The 21,877-nt window shown below is 38.3% G+C and overlaps 1 protein-coding gene across 1 annotated transcript in view; it reads right to left on the bottom strand.

The window, feature by feature from the left end:
• LOC143036840 (equilibrative nucleoside transporter 1-like) overlaps positions 1-20,904 on the bottom strand; it is a 137,192-nt gene extending 116,288 nt beyond the window's left edge. The window contains exons 1-2 of the mRNA XM_076204655.1: positions 20,772-20,904; positions 16,400-16,608 (exon numbers count right to left, since the gene is read on the bottom strand). Coding sequence (XP_076060770.1) covers positions 16,400-16,608; positions 20,772-20,783 — 221 coding nt within the window. The 5' untranslated portion in view covers positions 20,784-20,904. The remainder of the gene's footprint in view (positions 1-16,399; positions 16,609-20,771) is intronic.
• Positions 20,905-21,877: the final 973 nt, after the last annotated feature.

Genomic DNA, 21,877 nt, shown 5'->3' with positions numbered 1-21,877 from the left:
CGGGCTCTCCTTCCCAGAGGCTCCCCATTCCCCGCGAAAGGGAAGAACTTCCTACCATACGTCGTTCCCAAAGACTGAGAAGCAGATTGGCGCCGAACCCGGGAGTGACCTCCCCGAGTACCATTTCCGCCAACTTGTGATCTCTCCCAGTGTTTGTGGTCCTGCGTGTGACTTCCCCCAGTTGCAACACGGTGACTTCTCCCCGTGCTTCCCATTTCATTTAAAATATGCTCCCTTTCCCTTTCTTTTCACTTCAACTGAGGATGCAGAAAGATCTGCGAAACGTCTTGATAACTATTTTGTTGTGCTTGTATTTTGTTTTTTGCTGTATTTCTTGTATTAATTTCTTGTATTGTGTTTATTGTGTACTATACTTTTGTGTCTATTATAACTTTTGTGTTTCCTATGAATTTTGGAAATCTGATTTACTCCCTTTCCCCCTACCAAAAATCTACTTTTCGCAAGCTTGAGAGCTCACGGAAAAAACTAATCAATAATTCTTTTGCTGTCGTTTTTAACAGAATATGTCTCAGAGAGAATCTCCTGCCACGCTTCACCAATATATATATATATATATATATATATACCAATATAGACTGATAGCTGATGGCTAAATTGTGTAAGAATATAGACATGCGGTTCTAATACCTCGGCAGAGAAATGGTAAAACGTATATTAAACCAGTCGTGTTTTTACTTAAAATAGTTATAAGTAGACGTTATTTGGATCCGAAAAAAGTGACAAGATATCTTACAAATGATAAATGTGAAAACTGGAACATACTGGAGGTTTTATGGTACTCTTGGAATGAACAAAATGCTGGAAAACAGTAGTTGGACAAGATAAATCCCACAAAGGAGCATATGCCAGTGAATGCAATGTTTTACATGTACACTACTTCCAGGCCCTACAGTCTTATGCTGAAGATAATACAGCTATGAGGAAAAATCTTAGCGAAAAATATTTTAACATCTCAGGTGGATTTCGTCTGCAGGTAACCATGAGTTGCTCCAAAGGATCCCACTGGGCAACTACTGTAAAACTGGAATTGGCCACCCCTGAACTGGCCAGCCAGCATAGGAGGTGGAACATTGGAATCACACATATGGGACAAAGACCCGGCCCGCCACCACACAGTTACAGCGGAATACAAGGATTTAACAGCAGGCCATCATAGGGGGCAGGAAAATAGCAACAGGCAGATAGCTGGCCTGCCAGCACACAGACTTACAGTGGAATTCATGTAATATCCAGCTGGTTGGCATACAGGGTGGGATAATACCAATGGGCGGATAGCTGACCCACCAGCACACGAAATTACAGAGGAATACACAAAATATCAGGCCAGTTGGCATAGGGGACATGATAACAGCAAAGGGTGGATAGCCAGCCAGCCGGCAAAAAATAGCAAAATGGCCAGCTGGCATAGATGGCAGCATAATAGCAACAGGTGGATAGCCAGCTGGCTGGAAAAAAATAGTGAAACTGTAGAACAAGAAGGCAGAATAGATGTCTGGCTGGCATAGACGGTGGGATAATAGCAACATGTGGGTAGCCTGCCAGCTGGCAAAAAATGCCAAAACTACAGAACAAAAACACAGAATAGATAGCCAGCTGGCATAGAGGGCAGGATAATATCAATGGGTGGGTAGCCAGCCGGCTAGCAAAAAATGCTGACACTGCAGAACAAAAACACGGAATATACGGCCGGCTGGCATAGAGGGCGGGATAATAGCAATGGGTGGGTAGCCAGCCAGCCAACAAAAATTAATGAAACTGCAAAAAAAGTACACAGAATATATGGCTGGCTGGCATACAGGGCGGGATAATAGCATTGGGTGGACGGTCAACTGGCTGGCAAAAGATGATGATACTGCACAACAAAAACACAGAATAGATGGCCGGCTGGAATAGAGTGGGATAATACAAATGGGTGGATAGCCAGCCAGCTAGCGAGCAAAAAAATACCAATACTGCAGAACAAAAACACAGGATAGATGGCTGGCTGGTATAGAGGGCAGGATAATAGCAACAGGTGGGTAGCCAGCCAGAGGGCAAAAAATGCCGAAACTGCACAACAAAAACATGGAATACATGGCCTGCTGGCATAGAGGGTGGGATAATAGCAACAGCTGGGTAGCTAGCTGGCCAACAAAAAATAACAAAACTGCAGAACAAGAGCATGGAATAGATGGCTGGCTGGCATAACACTGGGTGGAAAGCCATCCAGCAGGCAAAAAATGCGTATACTGTAGAACAAAAACACGGAATAGATGGCCGGCTGGCATAGAGGTCGGGATAATACCAACGGATGGATAGCCAGCTGGTTGGCAAAAATGCTGAAATTACAGAACAAAAACAAAATTGATGGCTGGCTGGAATAGAGAGCGGGATAATAGCAATGGGTGGGTAGACAGCCTGTCAACAAAAAATAGCAAAACTGCAGAACAAGAACACAGAATAGATGGCCAGCTGGCATAGGGGGTGGGATAATAGCAATGAGTGGATAGTCAGCCAACTGGCCGGCAAAAGCTGGCAAAACTCCAAAACAAAAACACGGAATAGATGGCCAGCTGGCATAGAGGGTGGGATAATACCAACAAGTGTGTAGCCAGCCTGCCGGCAAAAAATGCTGAAACTGTAGAACAAAAAAACTTGGAATAGATGGCCAGCTGGGATAGAGGGTGGGATAATAGCAACGGGCGGATAGCCAGCTGGCAAAAACTGGCGAAACTCCAGAACAAAAACACAGAACAGATAGCCTACTGGCATAGAGGGCAGGATAATAGCAACAGGTGGGTAGCCAGCCAGCTGGCAAATACTGCCGAAACTGCAGAACAAACACAGAATTGATGGCCGGCTGGCATAGGGGGCAGGATGATACCAATGGGTGAGTAGGCAGACAACAAACAAAAAATAGCAAAACTGCAGAACAAGAACACGGAATAGATGGCCGGCAGGCATAGAGGGCGGGATAAGAGCAATGGGTGGATTGCTAGCCGGCCAACAAAAAATGCCGATACTGCAGAACAAAAACATGGAATAGATGTCCAGCTGACATAGAGGGTGGGACAATAGCAACAGGAGGGTAGCCAGCTGGCCAATAAAAAATAGAGGAACTGCAGAACAAGAACACATAACAGATGGCTGGCTGGCACAGAGGGTGGGATAAGAGCAATGGGTAGATAGCCACCCAGCCAGCATAAAATGCCAATACTGCAGAACAAAAACATGGAATAGATGACCGACTAGCATGATCCACCTCTAAACTCTCTAGTATCACAAGTGACACTACATCACTCCTCAATCTTTGACATTCCCAAGTGCCCTCCTCAGCAGCTTACAGAGCTTCATGTTAAAAGGTGTCCCACAGTTCCCCAGGGATCTTCAAGGGTACCAAACACTTCAAACCAATTAGAGATAGCTATTGCATACTCCTGGGCATATTCATCATCTGTGAGTTTCTCCAAGTGAAATCCTGGTGGATTACATCTCAGGATTCTCCTGGACTTGATATGCAGCCTGAGTGTTCAAACCACAAGTCTGTGATCACTACTGAAAGCCTGCAGTTTTGTAGGATTCTCTGACAAGTAACAACAAGTACGTGACCAATCTCTTTTACAATCCCTTTGGACTACTTTGGCACTGATATACAAGCCATCAAAGTGACTCTCATCTCAGGAACCAAGAATCAGCAATCCCCAGCCTTCTGGAATTGGCAAAATTCAGAAGAGAACTGCGAATGTTCCTCATTGCAGAACAATGAGGGCCAAGACATATGTCATAGCCAGTCCTGTTGGTGCTAGTAACCACATCAAAATCATCCCAAACAATATCTGTGTCCCATGGTAGGCACTGGTCCACTGGTCTTCTATAGTCAATTTTGGTATAGAACATATCCTTCTCAAGTTCATATGCCTCAGTTGGAGGATATACTGCAATAAAGGAAATGAAACCCAAGATGTGCTTCAACATCATACAATCATCAACTGGAGCAGCCTCTGTAACAGGGTATCAGTCAGCTAGATTAGCATAAAACTACTCATGTAATGTGGGCCCCATTGGTGTGGCCTAACCAGAAGTAGGTGTACCCCTCACTGCTAAACTTCTATACAGTGAGACCTCTCATTAACGGACATTAATTAGCTGTGTTTGCAGTGTTTTCGGTGCTGTTGTTTAGTGCGTGCAATCACTATGCCACCCAAGAACCACTCCAAAACACCTCAAACACAGCTAATTAAAGTCCGTTAATGAGAGGTCTCACTGTATATCTATACACCCATGGGCTTTTCCCCCTTTACAAAGGAGGTAGCCAATTCAAAAGGCACACATCCTCTCCCATCCATTTCATTCCCGTTCACCACCCTCTCATTTTAGCTCCTTGTGGATGACAGGTCATACCTGTATCCTACCCACTCTCCTGAGTCAGAAGCAATGAAGCAAGACACAGTACATCCACAGCAAAACAATTTCACTCAATCAGTGCCCTCCCCCACCTCTCCATCCCCTCATACAGAAAAAGAGAAGAGAGGGACAAATCCCTTCAGGCTGAGTCAAAATATCATTCACACAACCACTCCCTATTCTCCCCACCCCCTACTCCCTTCCATTGTTGCATTAAAGTATCATCTATACACAGTCATTCTCCACTCACCCCTATCTCCTGATTTCTCCTGTCCTTGCTCAAAAAAGTTTACCCTCTTGCTCAAAGCCCCTTTAACCACATCCATCCATCTCAACCCCAGTTGACCCCTCAAATTCATTCCATCCACCACTGCCTTCCACACCTCTTTTACTAACCTTTCTTCATTTATTCTTTCCATGTATACAAACCATCTCAATACTTTTTCATCAGCCCTATCTGCCATCTCCCACCCCTCCTCTCCTCCTCACTTCTCACTATCTAACCTCGTAACCCCTATGATACTTCTCAGACATTTCATCTCAAATCATTTAAACTTTTTCTCTCTACCTTTCTTATATTCCAAGTGTCCACCCCATACAGCGCTGTTGGCACAATCATTCCTTCATATAATCTCTGCATCCATTCCCAGCCGCCTATTTCTCAAGACACTTTTTAATCCCTCAAGGTATTTACTTGCTTCCCTCAATCTACAACTTACCTCCTGCTGATCTCACCACTGCTTAATCTTCTCACCTCTAAGAGCCACTGTATTCAATCTAAGCTTCCTGAGCTCAGCTGATAAAAAGGGACCATTGGAGGATCAAAACAGGGAATCAGTTGAAGACCCAGAAAAAATTGCAAACATGCTAGAAAAACAATAAGAAAGTGTGTACAGTGAAAAACTGGCAGAAAAAGCAACTGTGAACTAGTGAGAATTCATTAAAGTAGTTGGTATAAATACAGATACTAACAGAATACTTCCTGGAAGAGGCTCATGCCTGTGACTCCAGATCTAGATTCTTAACTTGTGGCCGCCGCATGTGACAGATTAACTGTGCATTGTAAATATATTCAAGTCCTTGTTTGGTCCAGAATTGATCTAATTTGGCTTCAAATTGATGTACTGAGGTTGCCACAACCACCCAGTCAGGCAATTGATTACAATTATTTACTACCCTACATGGAAAAGTGTACTTCCTTACATCCAATCTAGATCTTGTCTTAGAGCTTTAGTGAGTTTTCTCTGCTGGAACTCTTTTCTCTTTGTGTCAATATTCCTCTACAACATTCACCATCATATTTTCCAGCCAGTATCTTGTAAACCTCAATTACATTTCCTTGTGCTCTTCAATATGCCAGTGTTGGCATTTTCAAAATCCTTGGTCTCTCCTCATAATGAAGTCCTTTAAGTTTAGGCACCATCCTTGTAGCCCTTCATTGCATATTTTCTACCATTTCTATATCTTTCATTAAATGAGGACTCAATACCTGATTGGCATATTCTAGATGTGGTCTTACCATTGCAACAAAGCTTTAAAAATCCCAGCATCCAGTGCTGATACTATCAATGATATAAGTTTCTGGCCCAGGACAGTGGAAACCATAGATGACATAAAAACAAACTCATCAGGAGGGGGGCGCCAAAAACATACCAGAAGAGTTTTAAAAAACATGTAAACATGCATTCACTACCCCAATATACTTACTTTGGAGAAAAATCACTGGACAAGGGGGTCATCCCAACAATACTGGAAGAGACTAAAACTTTTCAAGCTCTTTGCACTACAGAGACACAGAGCGCTATAGTGTGATTTATGTCTGGAAAGTCCTGGAGGGCACAGCACCAAATCCACCACAAAAAGGTGATGGTATCAAAGGGAAACACTACACCAGGTTTGGTAGGACCTGCAAAAGGTCATTAAGCAGCTGCTCCCAGTGACTGAAAATGATCCAGACTGGCCCAAGACTCTTCAACTGTCTCCCAAGAGAGATAAGGGACCTAACAGGAGTCAGCTTTAAAGAGGAGGCTAGACAAATTCCTAGACAACATCCCAGATGAGCCTCCAATCCCACATGGCCCAACCTCACAAGGCAAAGCAACAAACTCAATTGCAGATCAGCTCCAATATGTGAGGCTTGGGTAAAGATGTGGAAGTGCTGTGTCCCTAAACAGACCATGATGTTGACATTGGAACTTACAAGGCCTACAACTGTCCTATGAGAGGAAAAGAATGTTTCATGTACACACAGAGCCCACTGGAGTTTCACCATGGGTCTTGTTCAACAAGTTTGTGTCTCATCTGCAACACTGACAATTCACACAGTGGGTTTGGTGGTTTTGACAGAGGCAAGATGCAAATCAACCCCCAATGTGATGTCTAAGATTCACCCTCCCATGCCCACACCACCAAGCCCAACAAGGGGAAACTAGGATTTGGGTATACATCTTGAATCAACAGTCCCTGGGGTCATGGGAGACTATACGCATCTACTGCTTTGGCACAACTGTGAATCAATGTCAGCTGTTTGATTCATTCTATGCCTAACTTCAATGTAAACATAGCACTGGGGCATCAAATAACCTCCAGGACTCATATCTTTGGGCCCTGCAGAGATGCCACACAGTGAACATGTGGGTTAGTAGGCCATAAAAGGGTTGGAGTGCCAATTACAGAGTTCATCTGCCTTCTATGATTTAATTTTTCCTCCATCTAGGTTCTAACAGATCCTCCTCACTGGCAAGAGAAGAGTGAAGGAGCTGGTTCATCAAAAACCTAACTATATATATATATATATATATATATATATATATATATATATATATATATATATATATTTAGAGATCAAATGACACTACCTCATCTAATCAATTCCAGATATCCATCACTCTGTGTGAGAAGCTATTCTTTTTCAGATCTCTACTATAATTATCCTTTTTGAGTTTCTTTTCATGTCCTCTTGTTTTTCTCTTGCCCCACTTTAATAAATCATCTCTATCTAGGACTTCCATCCCTTTCATAATTCTGTAAATAGTCAGTAGATCTCCTCTTTCTCTTCTTTATTCCAGGGTTGGTGGTTCCAGTTTGGACAATCTTTGTATGTTAATCTGGAGAGAGTTGGTGCCATCTTTGTTGCTGCTCTTTGTATTCTTTCTAATTTCTTTATATTCTTTTTAGTACTGAGTGTCCATAGTGTAGCAGCATACTCCAATCTTGGTCTTATGAGTATAACTAATATTTTCTTTACCTTTTCCTCATCCAAGTAATCAAAAGCCATTTTCATTGACCTTAGTAAATTGAAGGTTTCTCCAACTATTTTGTTGATATGCTTGTCTGGTGACATGTCTTTGCTGATAATTACTCCTAGATCCCTTTCTAAGCTTGCTTTTTGGACTTCCCCTGTACCAATTTTGTATTGCCCTGATATTCTATTTTAACTTTTTCCAAACTCCATTATACTACATTTCTTGATGTTAAAGTTCACTTCCCACTTTTGACTTCATTCCCAGACTTTATCCAAGTCTTTCTGTAGTGATTCACAATCTTTAATAGTTTTGCATCATCTGCAAAGAAGTTCATATAACATTCCACACCTTCATCCATGTCATTTATATATATGGCAAACATTGTTGGAGCCAATACTGAACCTTGTGGGACTCCACTTATTACTTCCCAGTGTCATGTTTCCACCGAGATCATGGTGAAATTGTGCTACGCAATGGACACGAACGTCGTCACAGATAACGCATGAGACGATGTAGGGCTGGTAGTGGAGGAACAACGGACTCGTTCTTCACCGCGACCTATATGGACGCGGGTATTACGCATGAAGACGATGTAGAAGACTTGAAGGTCAGCAGTGGAGGAGTACAAAATCAGGGCCTTCTCCCACGAGGGGTCAGAGGGCACGTAAATCAAATAAAGAATCAAAGTAGGACCCTCACTTCCATGCCCTATTGCTTATATGTTTTAGATAAGTATTACTGACTATAGTGTAAGCCCTCTTCACACAAAAATAAAGATACTGGTAAATTGTGTGGAGCTGGGAAAATAGAAATAGGATAAATTACATAGACATATGTTGGCACCTGTGCCATGGCACTTGTGTTGTACGGTTGTAGAATAAAAAGGTGCGTGGCCACCTTGAGAACCTGATTACCGCACCCACACTCTGTTCACACTGATTAATCAGTAAGATTAATTCATATAACCGTATAGACAGTAAATTTTAGTGCTTGCACTCCACCATTTTTCTTTATCACCAAGAAGTAAAATTGATCGTAAGAGGCTAATGTCAACCCAGGATTCTGGATTGTAGGAACTACTCGAATCATGGGCTATGATTCAATGTACCAACTCAAATACAGAGGCTAGGATGTGACAGGTCTCAAGTACCACTTTCATTTTTCTCCCAGTCAAGAAATATTCCATCCATTCCAATAATTTTCCTTGAATACCACCTATTAAATTTTTCTTAATAGCTTTTTGTGTGATAGTTTATCAAATGCTTTTTGTGTGTATGTGCATGTGTGAAGGTGAGGTGGCAATGAAACTTTAAAGCTAGAGTATGGGGTTTTATTCAGAAGCAAATGTTTTGATCTCTTAGGCCTTCTTCCACTATATATATATATATATATATCACAACAAAGATATGTCGTAGCACATATGTAAAATAATACTGATGACCCACTTTCGGAGAAGAATAAGCGAAGATATAGAGATCTGTATATTTCGATCACTTACTGTGATCCTCTTCGGCAGATATGAGTTACAAAGTACAGAACAATGTGTATTTATAGTAAAGCAGTGAGGTAACATGAAGGGACGGGGCTCAGGTCAACACGCCCGGCACGCATGCTCGCATCTTGGTGGCTCAGGTCACATGACCGGCGTTGCATGGGCCTTGGTGATTTTTGTCCACCGCTAATGTTGATGGTAACATTTTATTTATGGCAAAAGAAGAAATACAGTCTGGTGACCATTGACCATGGGAAATGTTATAATTTGGGAAATTATTTATTAAGGAGGATTCTACTATTTTTATTCTGAAACTACATTTGGATTTATAAATTATTTCAGCATCGTCCCAATTTATTCGGTGGTTTTTATTGGCGACGTGCTGAAATACTGCGGAATTTTCCTGTCCGTATTTAACAGAGTTCTTGTGCTCCTTAACCCTGGTATTGAGATCTCTACCCGTCTGTCCCCAATATACATCATTGCAATCTAAACAAGGTAATTTATAAACTCCAGGAGTTGTATTACTCTTGGATCTATGATGTATATTGACAACTTTACTGAACAAATTATTAGGATAATGGAAGATAAAATTTACCTTTTCCTTTGGTAACATGTGAGACAATTCATGGATTGATTTGTTAAAAGGCAATTTTATGCATCTATTATCCCAATGATGATTCATGGCGGAATGGGAATCTGTTTTGTGAAAACTAATTTTGGCCTTGCTAAGAGTTTTTTGTAAATACCACGGCGGGTATCCTAATTTTGTTAGTTGATTTTTCACTGAATTTAGTTCCAAATCTAAGTATTGGGAGCTACAAATTCTCAAAGCCCGTAAGAATAGGCCTGAAGCTACACTATATTTTATTTTGTCAGGATGGTGGCTAAAGAAATGTAGGTAGCTCCCTGTGTGGGTGGGCTTCCTATAAACTGTGAAGGACAGTGACTCCGCATTTCTTATTATTAAAATATCTAGAAAAGGTAATTTGTGATCTAATTCCCATTCCACCTTGAATTTAATATTGTTCGTTAGGTGATTGAGTTGGTTGTGAAATTCTTGGAATGATCCCCATTCATCATCCCAAACCGTAAAGATGTCATCTACATATCTATGCCAAAACATAGCGGGTGGTTTAATTTTCGGTAATAGCACTGATTCAAAATATTCCATATATAAGTTGGCTAGAACTGGCGAGAGATTAGAGCCCATGGAACATCCGAATTTCTGTTTATAATAAAGATCTTTGAATGAAAAAACATTGGTGTTGACGCAAAGTTGTGTTAAACTTAATATTTTATCTAGTGGCAGTGGTAGCTGGTTCTGGTATGGTTGTAATTTTACTTTCAAAAACTCTAAGACTACCGTTACATCAATTTGGGTGAATAACGAAACTACATCTAGACTTAGTAATTTTCTACTACTAGGTAGGTTGTGACTTTTGATCTTTCTTATAAAGTCTTCTGAGTGTTTTATGTGAGACTCTGAGAAACAACCTACATACGGTGATAGTATTTGTGTGAGCCATTTTGAGGTCACACATCCTGAGCCACCATCCTGACAAAATAAAATATAGTGTAGCTTCAGGCCTATTCTTACGGGCTTTGAGAATTTGTAGCTCCCAATACTTAGATTTGGAACTAAATTCAGTGAAAAATCAACTAACAAAATTAGGATACCCGCCGTGGTTTTTACAAAAAGCTCTTAGCAAGGCCAAAATTAGTTTTCACAAAACAGATTCCCATTCCGCCATGAATCATCATTGGGATAATAGATGCATAAAATTGCCTTTTAACAAATCAATCCATGAATTGTCTCACATGTTACCAAAGGAAAAGGTAAATTTTATCTTCCATTATCCTAATAATTTGTTCAGTAAAGTTGTCAATATACATCATAGATCCAAGAGTAATACAACTCCTGGAGTTTATAAATTACCTTGTTTAGATTGCAATGATGTATATTGGGGACAGACGGGTAGAGATCTCAATACCAGGGTTAAGGAGCACAAGAACTCTGTTAAATACGGACAGGAAAATTCCGCAGTATTTCAGCACGTCGCCAATAAAAACCACCGAATAAATTGGGACGATGCTGAAATAATTTATAAATCCAAATGTAGTTTCAGAATAAAAATAGTAGAATCCTCCTTAATAAATAATTTCCCAAATTATAACATTTCCCATGGTCAATGGTCACCAGACTGTATTTCTTCTTTTGCCATAAATAAAATGTTACCATCAACATTAGCGGTGGACAAAAATCACCAAGGCCCATGCAACGCCGGTCATGTGACCTGAGCCACCAAGATGCGAGCATGCGTGCCGGGCGTGTTGACCTGAGCCCCGTCCCTTCATGTTACCTCACTGCTTTACTATAAATACACATTGTTCTGTACTTTGTAACTCATATCTGCCGAAGAGGATCACAGTAAGTGATCGAAATATACAGATCTCTATATCTTCGCTTATTCTTCTCCGAAAGTGGGTCATCAGTAATATATATATATATAAATATATATATATATATATATTATATATATATACATATATATACGTATATATATATATATGTATATATATATACATAGATATATTATATATGTATATATATATATATATATATATATATATATATATATATATATATATGTGTGTGTATTTACCTAGTTGTATTTACCTAGTTGTATTTTACGGGAAGGGGAGCTATGCTCGTGGGGTCCCGTCTTCATATCTCATTTTATCTAAACTATTTTTAAATTCATGTATTGTTTTTGCACACACCACTTTCTCATCTAACTTGTTCCAACTGTCTATTACTCTGTGAGGAAAGCTGTTCTTTTTAAAATCTCTTCTATAGCTGTCTTTTTTTATTTTCTTTCCGTGTCCTCTTGTATTTCTGTCATCCCATTTTATCAGATTCTCTCTATCAGTAATTTCTATGCCTTTCATGATTCTGTAAATAGCTATCAAATCTCCTCTCTCTCTTCTTTGCTCTAGTGTCTGTAGTTTAAGTTTTTGTAGTCTCTCTTCATATGATAGTTTTGAGAGTGTTGGTGCCAGTTTTGTGATTGCTCTTTGTATTCTTTCAAGTTTTTTTATACATTTTTTTGTACTTGGTGACCATATCGTTGCTGCATATTCCAATCTTGGTCTTATCAGGGTGATTAGGATTTTCCTCACCATTTCTTCATCCAGGTATGTAAATGCCACTTTGATTGTTCTTATTAAATTATAAGTTTCTCCAAAAATCTTATTTATATGTTTCTCAGGTGACATATTATTCATAACAATGACTCCCAGGTCCTTCTCATTTTCTACTTTTTTTATTCCTTCTTCTCCCAAATTATATGATCCTGTTATTCTGTTTTTGCTTTTTCCAAATTCCATTATACTACACTTTTTTGTATTGAACTCCATCTCCCACTTCCTACTCCATTCTTGTACTTTATTTAGATCTCTCTGTAGTGATTCACAATCTTCTTCAGTTTTCACTCTTTTCAGTAGTTTTGCATCATCTGCAAAGAAGCTCATATAGCTTTCAATTCATTCATCCATATCATTAATATATATAGCAAACATTATTGGGGCCAGAACTGTTCCCTGCGGGACACCGCTTATTACTTCATTCCATTTTGAGTGCTGATCTCTTATCACTACTCTCATTTTTCTTTCTTGCAAAAAGTCTTCCATCCAATTTAGCAATTTACCTTGTATTCCTCCTTTATATTCTAATTTCTTAAGCAACTTCTTATGTGGTACTTTGTCAAAAGCTTTTTTTAGGTCTAGAAATGCACAATCTCTTTCTTGTATTATATCTATTAGCCTTGAATAGAAACATATTAAATTGGTGACGCATGATCGTCCTTGTCTGAATCCAAATTGCCTTGGATTTAGTACGTTGTTTTTTTCCAAGTATTTTACCCATCTACTTTTGATAATTCTTTCACAAATTTTTGCTATTGTACTTGTTAGAGAGACTGGTCTATAGTTGGTAGGTTCTTCTTTATTTCCTCCTTTATATATAGGTACTATATTTGCTTTTTTCCAATCTTCTGGAACTTTTCCTTCTTTTAAGGAACTGCTTATTATGCTATGTATTTTGTCTGCCAGTTCATTCCTGCATTCTTTCAGAATCCAGTTTGCTATTTCATCTGGTCCATGCGATTTTCTGACATCAAAATTACCCAAGTGTGTCAATATTTCATTCTTTGTTACTTCTATTTCTTCCATAGGGGGGACTTTTTCTTTCCACTCAATCTCTTCAGGTTGTATATTTTCCCTTGTAAACACTGATTTAAAATGTTTGTTCATAATTTCTGCCATTTCCATTTCCTCAGTGTATTCAACTCCTCCTTGTCTTAATTTCTCCAAGTCTTGTTTGTTTTTCAGTTTATTGTTTACAAATCTGTAGAATAGTTTTGGTTGATCTTTACACTTTTCTATAACATCTTTTTCATATTTTCTCTTTTCCTCTCTGCACGCTTGTACATATTCATTTCTATAACCAGTATATATTTTCCATTTTTCAGGTCTTCTGTCTTTTTTCCATCTGGTCCAGGCTTTGTCTCTTTTGTCTTTTAACTCCCTACAACTTTTGTTGTACCAGCATTTTACATATTCTTTTTCTTGTTTTTGTCTTGGGACATACTTTTCCACTCCTTTTTTGTAAATTTTTGTCAAAATATTCCATTTCTCTTCCACTGATGTTTCTTCTTTGTATATTTCTTCCCAGTTTTCTTGTTGGAAGAATTCTCTTATTTTATCAAAGTTTGTTTTTTCATACATCATTCTTCCTTTTCTATATTGTTCATTTCTTTTCATATATTTTTCTTCATTAAGTTCCAGTTCAATCAATATGTGGTCACTTTTACCTATTGGTGTTTTATATTCAATCTTGTCCACTATTCTAGGTTCAGATGTAATTATTAAGTCTAGCCTCGATGGTTCTTCTTCATTTCTATACCTAGTGTTCTCTTGTATCCATTGTGTCATTGAATGGTCAGTAATCATCTCAAGTAGAGCATTTCCCCATGAGTCATCACCACTCTTTACTGTCATTTCTTCCCAGCAGATTTCTTTGCAATTAAAGTCGCCCATCATAACTATTCTTCCTCCGTCTTCCATTATTTTAGTTAATGCTATCTTTGTGTCCTCTAACATACTTTTATATTCACTCTCCTCCCATGAGGCTGTTTTTGGAGGCACATAATTGATCACAAATTTTCTGCTCTTCTTATCTCTGTCTTCCACTTCTATCATAATCATCTCTACTGTATTCTTTCCATATATGACACCTTTCACGTTTATATCCTTCTTAGTCAGGAACATAACTCCACCCCCTTGCTTTTTCTCTCTGTTTCTAATCCAATAATTGTATGCATCATGTCCTACACTGTTGGGTGGTAGTGGGCCTTTTAATTTTGTTTCTACAATTCCCATTATGTCCGGTTCTTTTTCTTTCAAATAATCATTCAGCTCATTCAATCCTGTTATTAATCCATCTATATTTGTGTAAGACACTCTTAGTTTTCTGCCACTTCCATTGTGTTCTCTGTTTCCCTTATGTTTTTCTTTTGTATGTCGAACTTCCTTAGTTTCATGTTCACTACTCTCCAATAGAATCTCTCTTTCTCTGACTCCGTTCTGTTCTCGTTTTTTGCCTTAGCTTCCAGTCTTTTCTGCTTTTCTTCCTCTCTTTCCTCTTTATTCATTTCTCTTTTTATCCATATCTTTTTGTATTGTTCACTTGTTGCTAGTTTCCCTGTTTTGGATAAGATATTCTCTGCCATTGTTTGTGACTTGAATTTAATCTTAATTGGTCTGGTCTTGTCTGTGCTATACTTTCCGAGTCTAAATTTCTCTTCGATTTGTTTCATAATTTCTGGTTCATCTTCCTGAACTGATTCTAGTAATTGGCTTACTTTTTCATTTTCCTCATTGATTCTTGTGGTTCTATCTGTGTTGTGTTTCTCTTCCATTCCTAATATAATTATACATTTCTTCTTGTCTGCTAAATCCCTTACTATATTCTCCTTTTGTCTCATCACTTTAATAACTGAGTCTTCAGTATGTTCTTTCAATTGCTGTTTGACTATGTCAGTGAATGAAATCTTATTTCCTTCTTGGGTTTTCTTCCAATTTTTACTTTCTTTAGCTATCGTTTCTCTGTTTTCTTTACTATTCTTCTTCAATTCCTCATTCTCCACCTTTACCTCTCTTAACTGTCTTTTTAGGTCTTCTATTTCATCAGTTAAGTTTTTATTCGCCTTTTCCAGTTCTTCCAATCTTTCAACCCTTTGTAAAATGGTGTTCATATGACCTAACCTACTCTCCAAGTCCTCGATCACCTTATCAACCTTCTTCTCTAGACTCTCTTTAAATCCCTTGAAAATATTCTCATCACTTTCTGCTATATTGCTCCTATCTATACCTCTAATCTTCACATTCCTATTAGACATGTCGTCATCATCCAACTCGTCTTGGGGTCGTTTGTCTACCTTTCGGCGGCCCGTCAGGGCCATTTCCTCCACCTCCTCATTACCTTCCATTTCCCCAGCAATCCCTCCCCCTCTCCTCTTTCCTTACGTTCCCACTACCCCACGAGCAATTTCCCCCCACCCTGCAAATACAAAAAGGCACTTCTCTTTGCGTTGGGATCCACAATCTTCACTTTTCTTCAGAACGTTCTTCAAGCCGTCCGTTCGTTGAAAGTGTGTGTGTGTGTGTGTGTATAATGCCAAATAAAATCAATATAAATAAAACACAAAAGTATTTTACTGTATTCAACAACAAAAAATCTGTACCAGTAAGGAGTAGTTTGTATCTTCCACACCAATAAATAACTAAATAAATCACTCAAAATAATAATAAAAACAATAACAACACTAATAATAATAACATTCATATCTGATGATGAGTTTTGCTTATTTAAGTTGCTAATGATACCAGGTAATTCTATTCAACTAATGGGTGGCCATCAGACTGAAGGAGTTTAACTTACCTTAATCAATTTCTTCAATCTGATAGCAAACTACCTTTCATTCTGGCTAGCTGCAAGGACACCCTCAAACTCACCATTCTATTCCCATTAAGTGGGAAGTGAGAAACCCCTGGTTGGGCAAGCCCTGGGCTGCTAGGCACAAATGCAAGAAATTCACAGCGGGTCCCAGAATTGAACTCATGAGTTTGACATGGTATCCACTGGGCTACCATGCCTTCAAACTGAAAAAAAAAAAAAAAAAAAAAATCTACATACGAGGATGGTGGACTCCGTGTCCTTGGAGAAAGCAATGGTTCATCATCATCATCATCTCCCATCTGGGCATCAACATTGGCTTCATCTTCAGAATCCACACCGAGTTCAGTTCCCTCAACTTCTATGTCCAGAATGGGCTCGTCAACAATGGCCTCATCTTCTAAGTCATTAGCTATAGCCTTGTTTTCTATGGTGTTTTCAGCACCATCCTGAGGAATGAAGTAGTTTATATTAAAATTAATATTATACATATATTCCTAACACATACGATACTTGTAGCTCAGTCATGTGTTCTATCTATCTATATAACAAAAAGGCTTTTTCCCACTCCCATCTGTCACCCATTTGCTTCCCTTTTATTTTAGCTCCTCATGGATGAAGGGTCATCTCTGTCCCCTGCTCACTGCCCAGGTCAATGTCATGTGTTCCTTAATCAGGCTGCCACTCTGTTGACCCAGGTCTTTTTTGCAGGATCCACAGCTCTTAGGTAACCAGCAACAGCCACAGGGCATGCTCATAAATCACTCAGGAAAGAAATAAGTGCTGTTGTCTAGGGATTGTTAGTGTGGGGCACTGTAGAATAAGGTGTGCTGTCTTTTGTGTGATGGTTGCATCTAGGGAAGTTTGATTCTATGGTCAGGCCTATTCTGTGTTGATATTGTTTTAATGCTGGATATTCCTGAATACAAGCAAGCTAAGGTTCTTACTTCTCATGATAAGGATTTTTCTGTGGGGGGGTTGTCTGGGAGTGTTGATGGAGTATTAAATTTGGTGATCTGTCCTGGAGAGCTTGATTAGTATTCTGGGTTGTTGTATATGTTTGAATAGTAAGCTGCTTTTATTATAGCTGGTGATGTTTGTGATATAATGAGATGGGTGAGTAGTGTTTACAGTTCTAGAAAAGAACTGTGTACCTACCATTTTCATGCAATATTCTATGGTGAGGATTTTAGTTTCTGTGTACAGATATCCTATTGGGGTGGTTTTGTTACATTCTGTTATCACTTTCAGTGCTTTATTTTGTACTGTTTATAGTATTTATTTATGGTTTGCTGATTGTTGGGAACCATGCTATGGAAAGACACTTCAAGACATTTGTGTTCCCTGTCTTGCTGTAAGGCTGTGAGGCACAGGCATTGAAAGTAGACTTGAATAGAAGTCTCAATGTCTTTGGTACTAAGTACATTTGGAGAATTAAACTCTACAGAGTGGAGGATTGAGAGTTATAACAAGACTGGAAAAAAACTTATATTGAACCAATATATAAGGGAGGAAATAAAGAAAATCCAACAACTTATATAGACCGGCATCCCTTACAAGCACAGTTGCAAAAATACGAAAAAGTTATAAAAAATAAATGGACTAAACACTTGGAAGAGAACAAAATATTAAATCCCAATCAATTTGGATTTAGAAGTGGAAGATCATGTACTACAAACCTAATATGCTTTTACTCAAGATTGATAGACATAATACAAGAAAGAGATGGCTGGGCAGATTGTGCCTACCTGGACCTACAAGAGGCTTTTGACAAAGTACCAAACAAAAAACTACTACGAAAAATTTAAACAATAGGTGGAATACATGGAAAATTATTAGAATGGATGAAAGACTTCTTGGAAGGAAGAAAAATGAGAGTGATACTTAGAGAAAAGAACTCAAAATGGGTAAACATGATAAGTGGAGTCCCCTAAGGCCCTGTGTTGGCTCCAATAATGTTTGCTATTTATATAAACGACATGGATGAAGGAACTGAATGCTATATAAATTTCTTTGCAAATGATGCAAAACTATTGAAGAGAGTGAGTAACGAAGAAGATTGAAAATCTTTTCAGGAAGACCTGGAACAAAGTCTGGAATTGGAGTAAAAAGAAAGAAGTGAATTTCAACATTAAAAATGGTATTATAATGGAATTTGGAAAAAGCAAAAATAGAATATCCAGTCAATACAAAATTGGAACAAAGGAAGTTACAAAAGTAAACTCAGAAAGAGACCTAGGAGTAATCATTTCAAATGACATGACACCAGACAAACATGTAAACAAAATAGTTGGAGAAACCTACAACTTAATAAGATCAATGAAAGTGGCCTTTGACTACATGGATGAGGAAATGGTGAAAAAAAAAATACTAGTTACACTGATAAGACCAAAATTAGAGTATGCAGCATCACTATGGACACCCAGTACAATAAAAAACATAAAGAAACTACAAAGAATTAAAAAAAGCATTAACAAAGATGGCACCAACACTTAGCAAGATGTCATACAAACAAAGATTGGACAAACTAAACTTATTAACACTGGAGCAAAGAGGAGAAAGAGGCGATTTGATAACCATCTATAGAATTATGAAAGGGATGGAAATCCTTGATAGGGATGATCTACTTAAATGGGACAGAAGAAATACAAGGGGACACGAGAAGAAACTTAAGAAGGACAGTTACAGAAGAGATCTGAAAAAGAACAGCTTTCCACACAGAGTGATAGATACATGGAATAAATTGAAAGAGAAAACAGTGAGTGCTAAAACTATACATGACTTTAAGAAAGAACTGGATGCGGAAAGGTACAACTGCGGGCCTCTGTGAGCATAGCTCTTCTCCCGCAAAATACAACTGGGTAAATGCATACAGAAACCAAAATCCTCCCCATAGAACACCACATGAAAATGACAAGAACACAATTCTATGCCAGAACCCTAAACACCATACATCCTTCACACTATATTTCACAAGCATCCCAACAGAATGTAATAATAAAACTACACCAGTAACATACTACTCAAACATCTATTACACCCTACCTTCTATACCATACAAAACACTCACACAAAAATACACACACACACTCAGATTACTAGACAAGCCCTTCAAGAAAAAAAGCCAAACTCAACACTCTAATCACAATCCCCAGACATAAACTTCACAGAGAAAAACCTTCCACACTTAACCAGAATCATACTGACACCTGTACTCAGGACACCATTTGTCATTAAGACAGTACCAACATAAAATGGGACTAACCAAAGATTCAAACTGCCAAAGATGCAACCATCACAGAGGACACAGAACACCTTATACTGTAATGTCCCACACTAACAGTACCCAGACAACAACACAATATCTTCCCTAAGTGACTTGTGGTTCTGCTTGGATTTTGTTGACAGTTATCTGAAGGGCACAGGTCTTCTGTAAGAGAGACCAGGGGCAGTTTATTTATTTATTTTTTAATATAATATTCCAGTTTACACATTAATACACTACGACCACATGCACTAATGGATGCTAGAATCTCCAACAATAATCACTAAGTTGTGCTAGTAATTAAATTTCAACTACTTTACTGTAGTTTCTCTAAGAGTAACATAGTAAGAAATCTCATATCTATTTAAAACACAATGTTATTTATAATACATTGTGAGACATGATATAAAAAGTTTAACTTTTGAGCACCTGTCTGCATGATCCTCCAGTACAATCACTGCCAATATTTCCCCTGACGGAGGGTGTCACAAGAAGCATGCAACCTAAAGAAGGAAGTCACAAAAAAGATGGACGCAACCTGATGAATGCAATCACATTTCTCAAGCAGAGACTTTGGTTAGGTTGGGTTGGGCTAGGTTAAACTGGGACATGTAGGTTGAGCTAGATTGGGTAAGTTGGGTGGTGTAGGGTCAACTCAGCCCATCTACTCGACCAAGTTGGCCAGCCATGAATAACTCCACTTGTCTGTCTTCCTTTTATATATATACAGTATATATATATATGCATGGTTAGGTTAGGTAGGTTAGAGTAGATGTATATATCATACTTTCATTTTTTCAACCTCTGCATCTATCAGAACAAAAGATGGCATCCCAAGCAGCTCATGGACCAAGTTGGCGATGGGCTGAGCTGGCCGGCAACCAGTTGGGTTGGGTTGTGTTGAACATATGAGCTGGATCAGTATTAGAATATCTACTATCATGGAATTATTACTCTAGCTAACCATTCAGAACTGATTAAAGGTAAGCTAACAAACAAGCATTGACTTTTCTACTATAACACGTTCAATGCCAAGGCAATGGTTAACCATATTGTCACTTATTGTGCATTGGGCCCTAGTATGAACAATAGAGTGCTTACATAATAAGTTGAAATATGCTGGAAATGGCTCAAATAAAAATACATTAGCAACTGTACTTCCAATTAGATTTGTTCCCATACTTGAATCAGTGATCCATTTATGACAATATTATTTTCATGGGTTTCACTTTCAGAGACAGAGACCTGCATAATTCATATTTTGCTCCACGTTTTTCCAGATTTGATGGAACAAATCTAAATATATTCCATCTACTATCTATAGAAAGTCAGCGCCTTTAGACTTACCGCATATCCCATTATGTAAATCCATGTACTTTTGATATTTCCACTCCACTGTTGCGACACAATCGCGTGACAACACTCAGTCAGTGTTTACGTCTCCTTTGTTTATGTTTGAGTGAACTCTACTCAATCTGTTCGTTTCGTCTAAGTTGACTTCTATTCTATTAGTCATACAACTGCGGGTTGTCTCAGAACAACTCTCATAATATTTCATAACAATGAGCAGTTTTTGTTCATTATCATTCCCTACATTGCATTTAATTTGTATGTAGTGGTTGTGCATATTTCACATGGCATATGTTCCTGTGATATATTTCGTGTATTTACTTATTGTAGTGTACAGAGTAGGTGCTTTGTTCATGGGTTCCGTCTCTGTTTCCACTCATCAAAATTTGCTTTATTTGTTTGTTATTGGCCTGGATTATATTTCCATCCAACTTGTTATATAAATGTAGGCCTACTGATTTCAGTGGAAAGTTATACTTTCAAGCAAGCTTGCTATTTATTTAGTGTCAGGATTTTGGCTGGAAAGCAAACCTGGGTAGTAAAAGTAAATTTATTTAAATAAGGGAATATTCTTCCTCTGAAGAATTTCAAGATTATAAAATTTCAAAAAGACTACCAAATAATTTGTCATCAACCAGAACTGAACTACTGTATATGCTATCTTAGAAGGCTTACATATTATTACGAGTATGGGTAAAAATGTATACTTTTTTGTCGATAGTCAGAGTGCATTATATGAACTTGTATCTTCCTCTCCAGCTGATTGTGATGTTGTTAACAAATGTTTAAATATTATATATAACCTGGAGAGAAACAATACACATATTTATTTTGTATGGGTACCATCCCATATAGGATTGTATTATAATGAAAAAGCAGATAGTCTCGCACGAAATGCAATTAGAGATGTTAACAATATTCCTGGTAATGAATACACATATAAACATATAAGGTCAATAATAAGATCAAATGTTATTGCTAACATGGATATAGACCTAGATAAATGTTGCGAGAAGGGTAGTGTAAGTAGCAAGCATTATAAGGCAGTATTAAATAATACAGAGGAATGTCCATATGGTAGACATAGTTCCCAAATGGATTTA

This window comes from Oratosquilla oratoria, chromosome 21 (assembly GCF_046742065.1).
Source record: "Oratosquilla oratoria isolate Oo_2021 chromosome 21, ASM4674206v1, whole genome shotgun sequence".
Classification (NCBI taxonomy): Eukaryota; Metazoa; Arthropoda; class Malacostraca; order Stomatopoda; family Squillidae; genus Oratosquilla; species Oratosquilla oratoria.
This window is presented reverse-complemented; position numbering and strand designations above follow the sequence as displayed.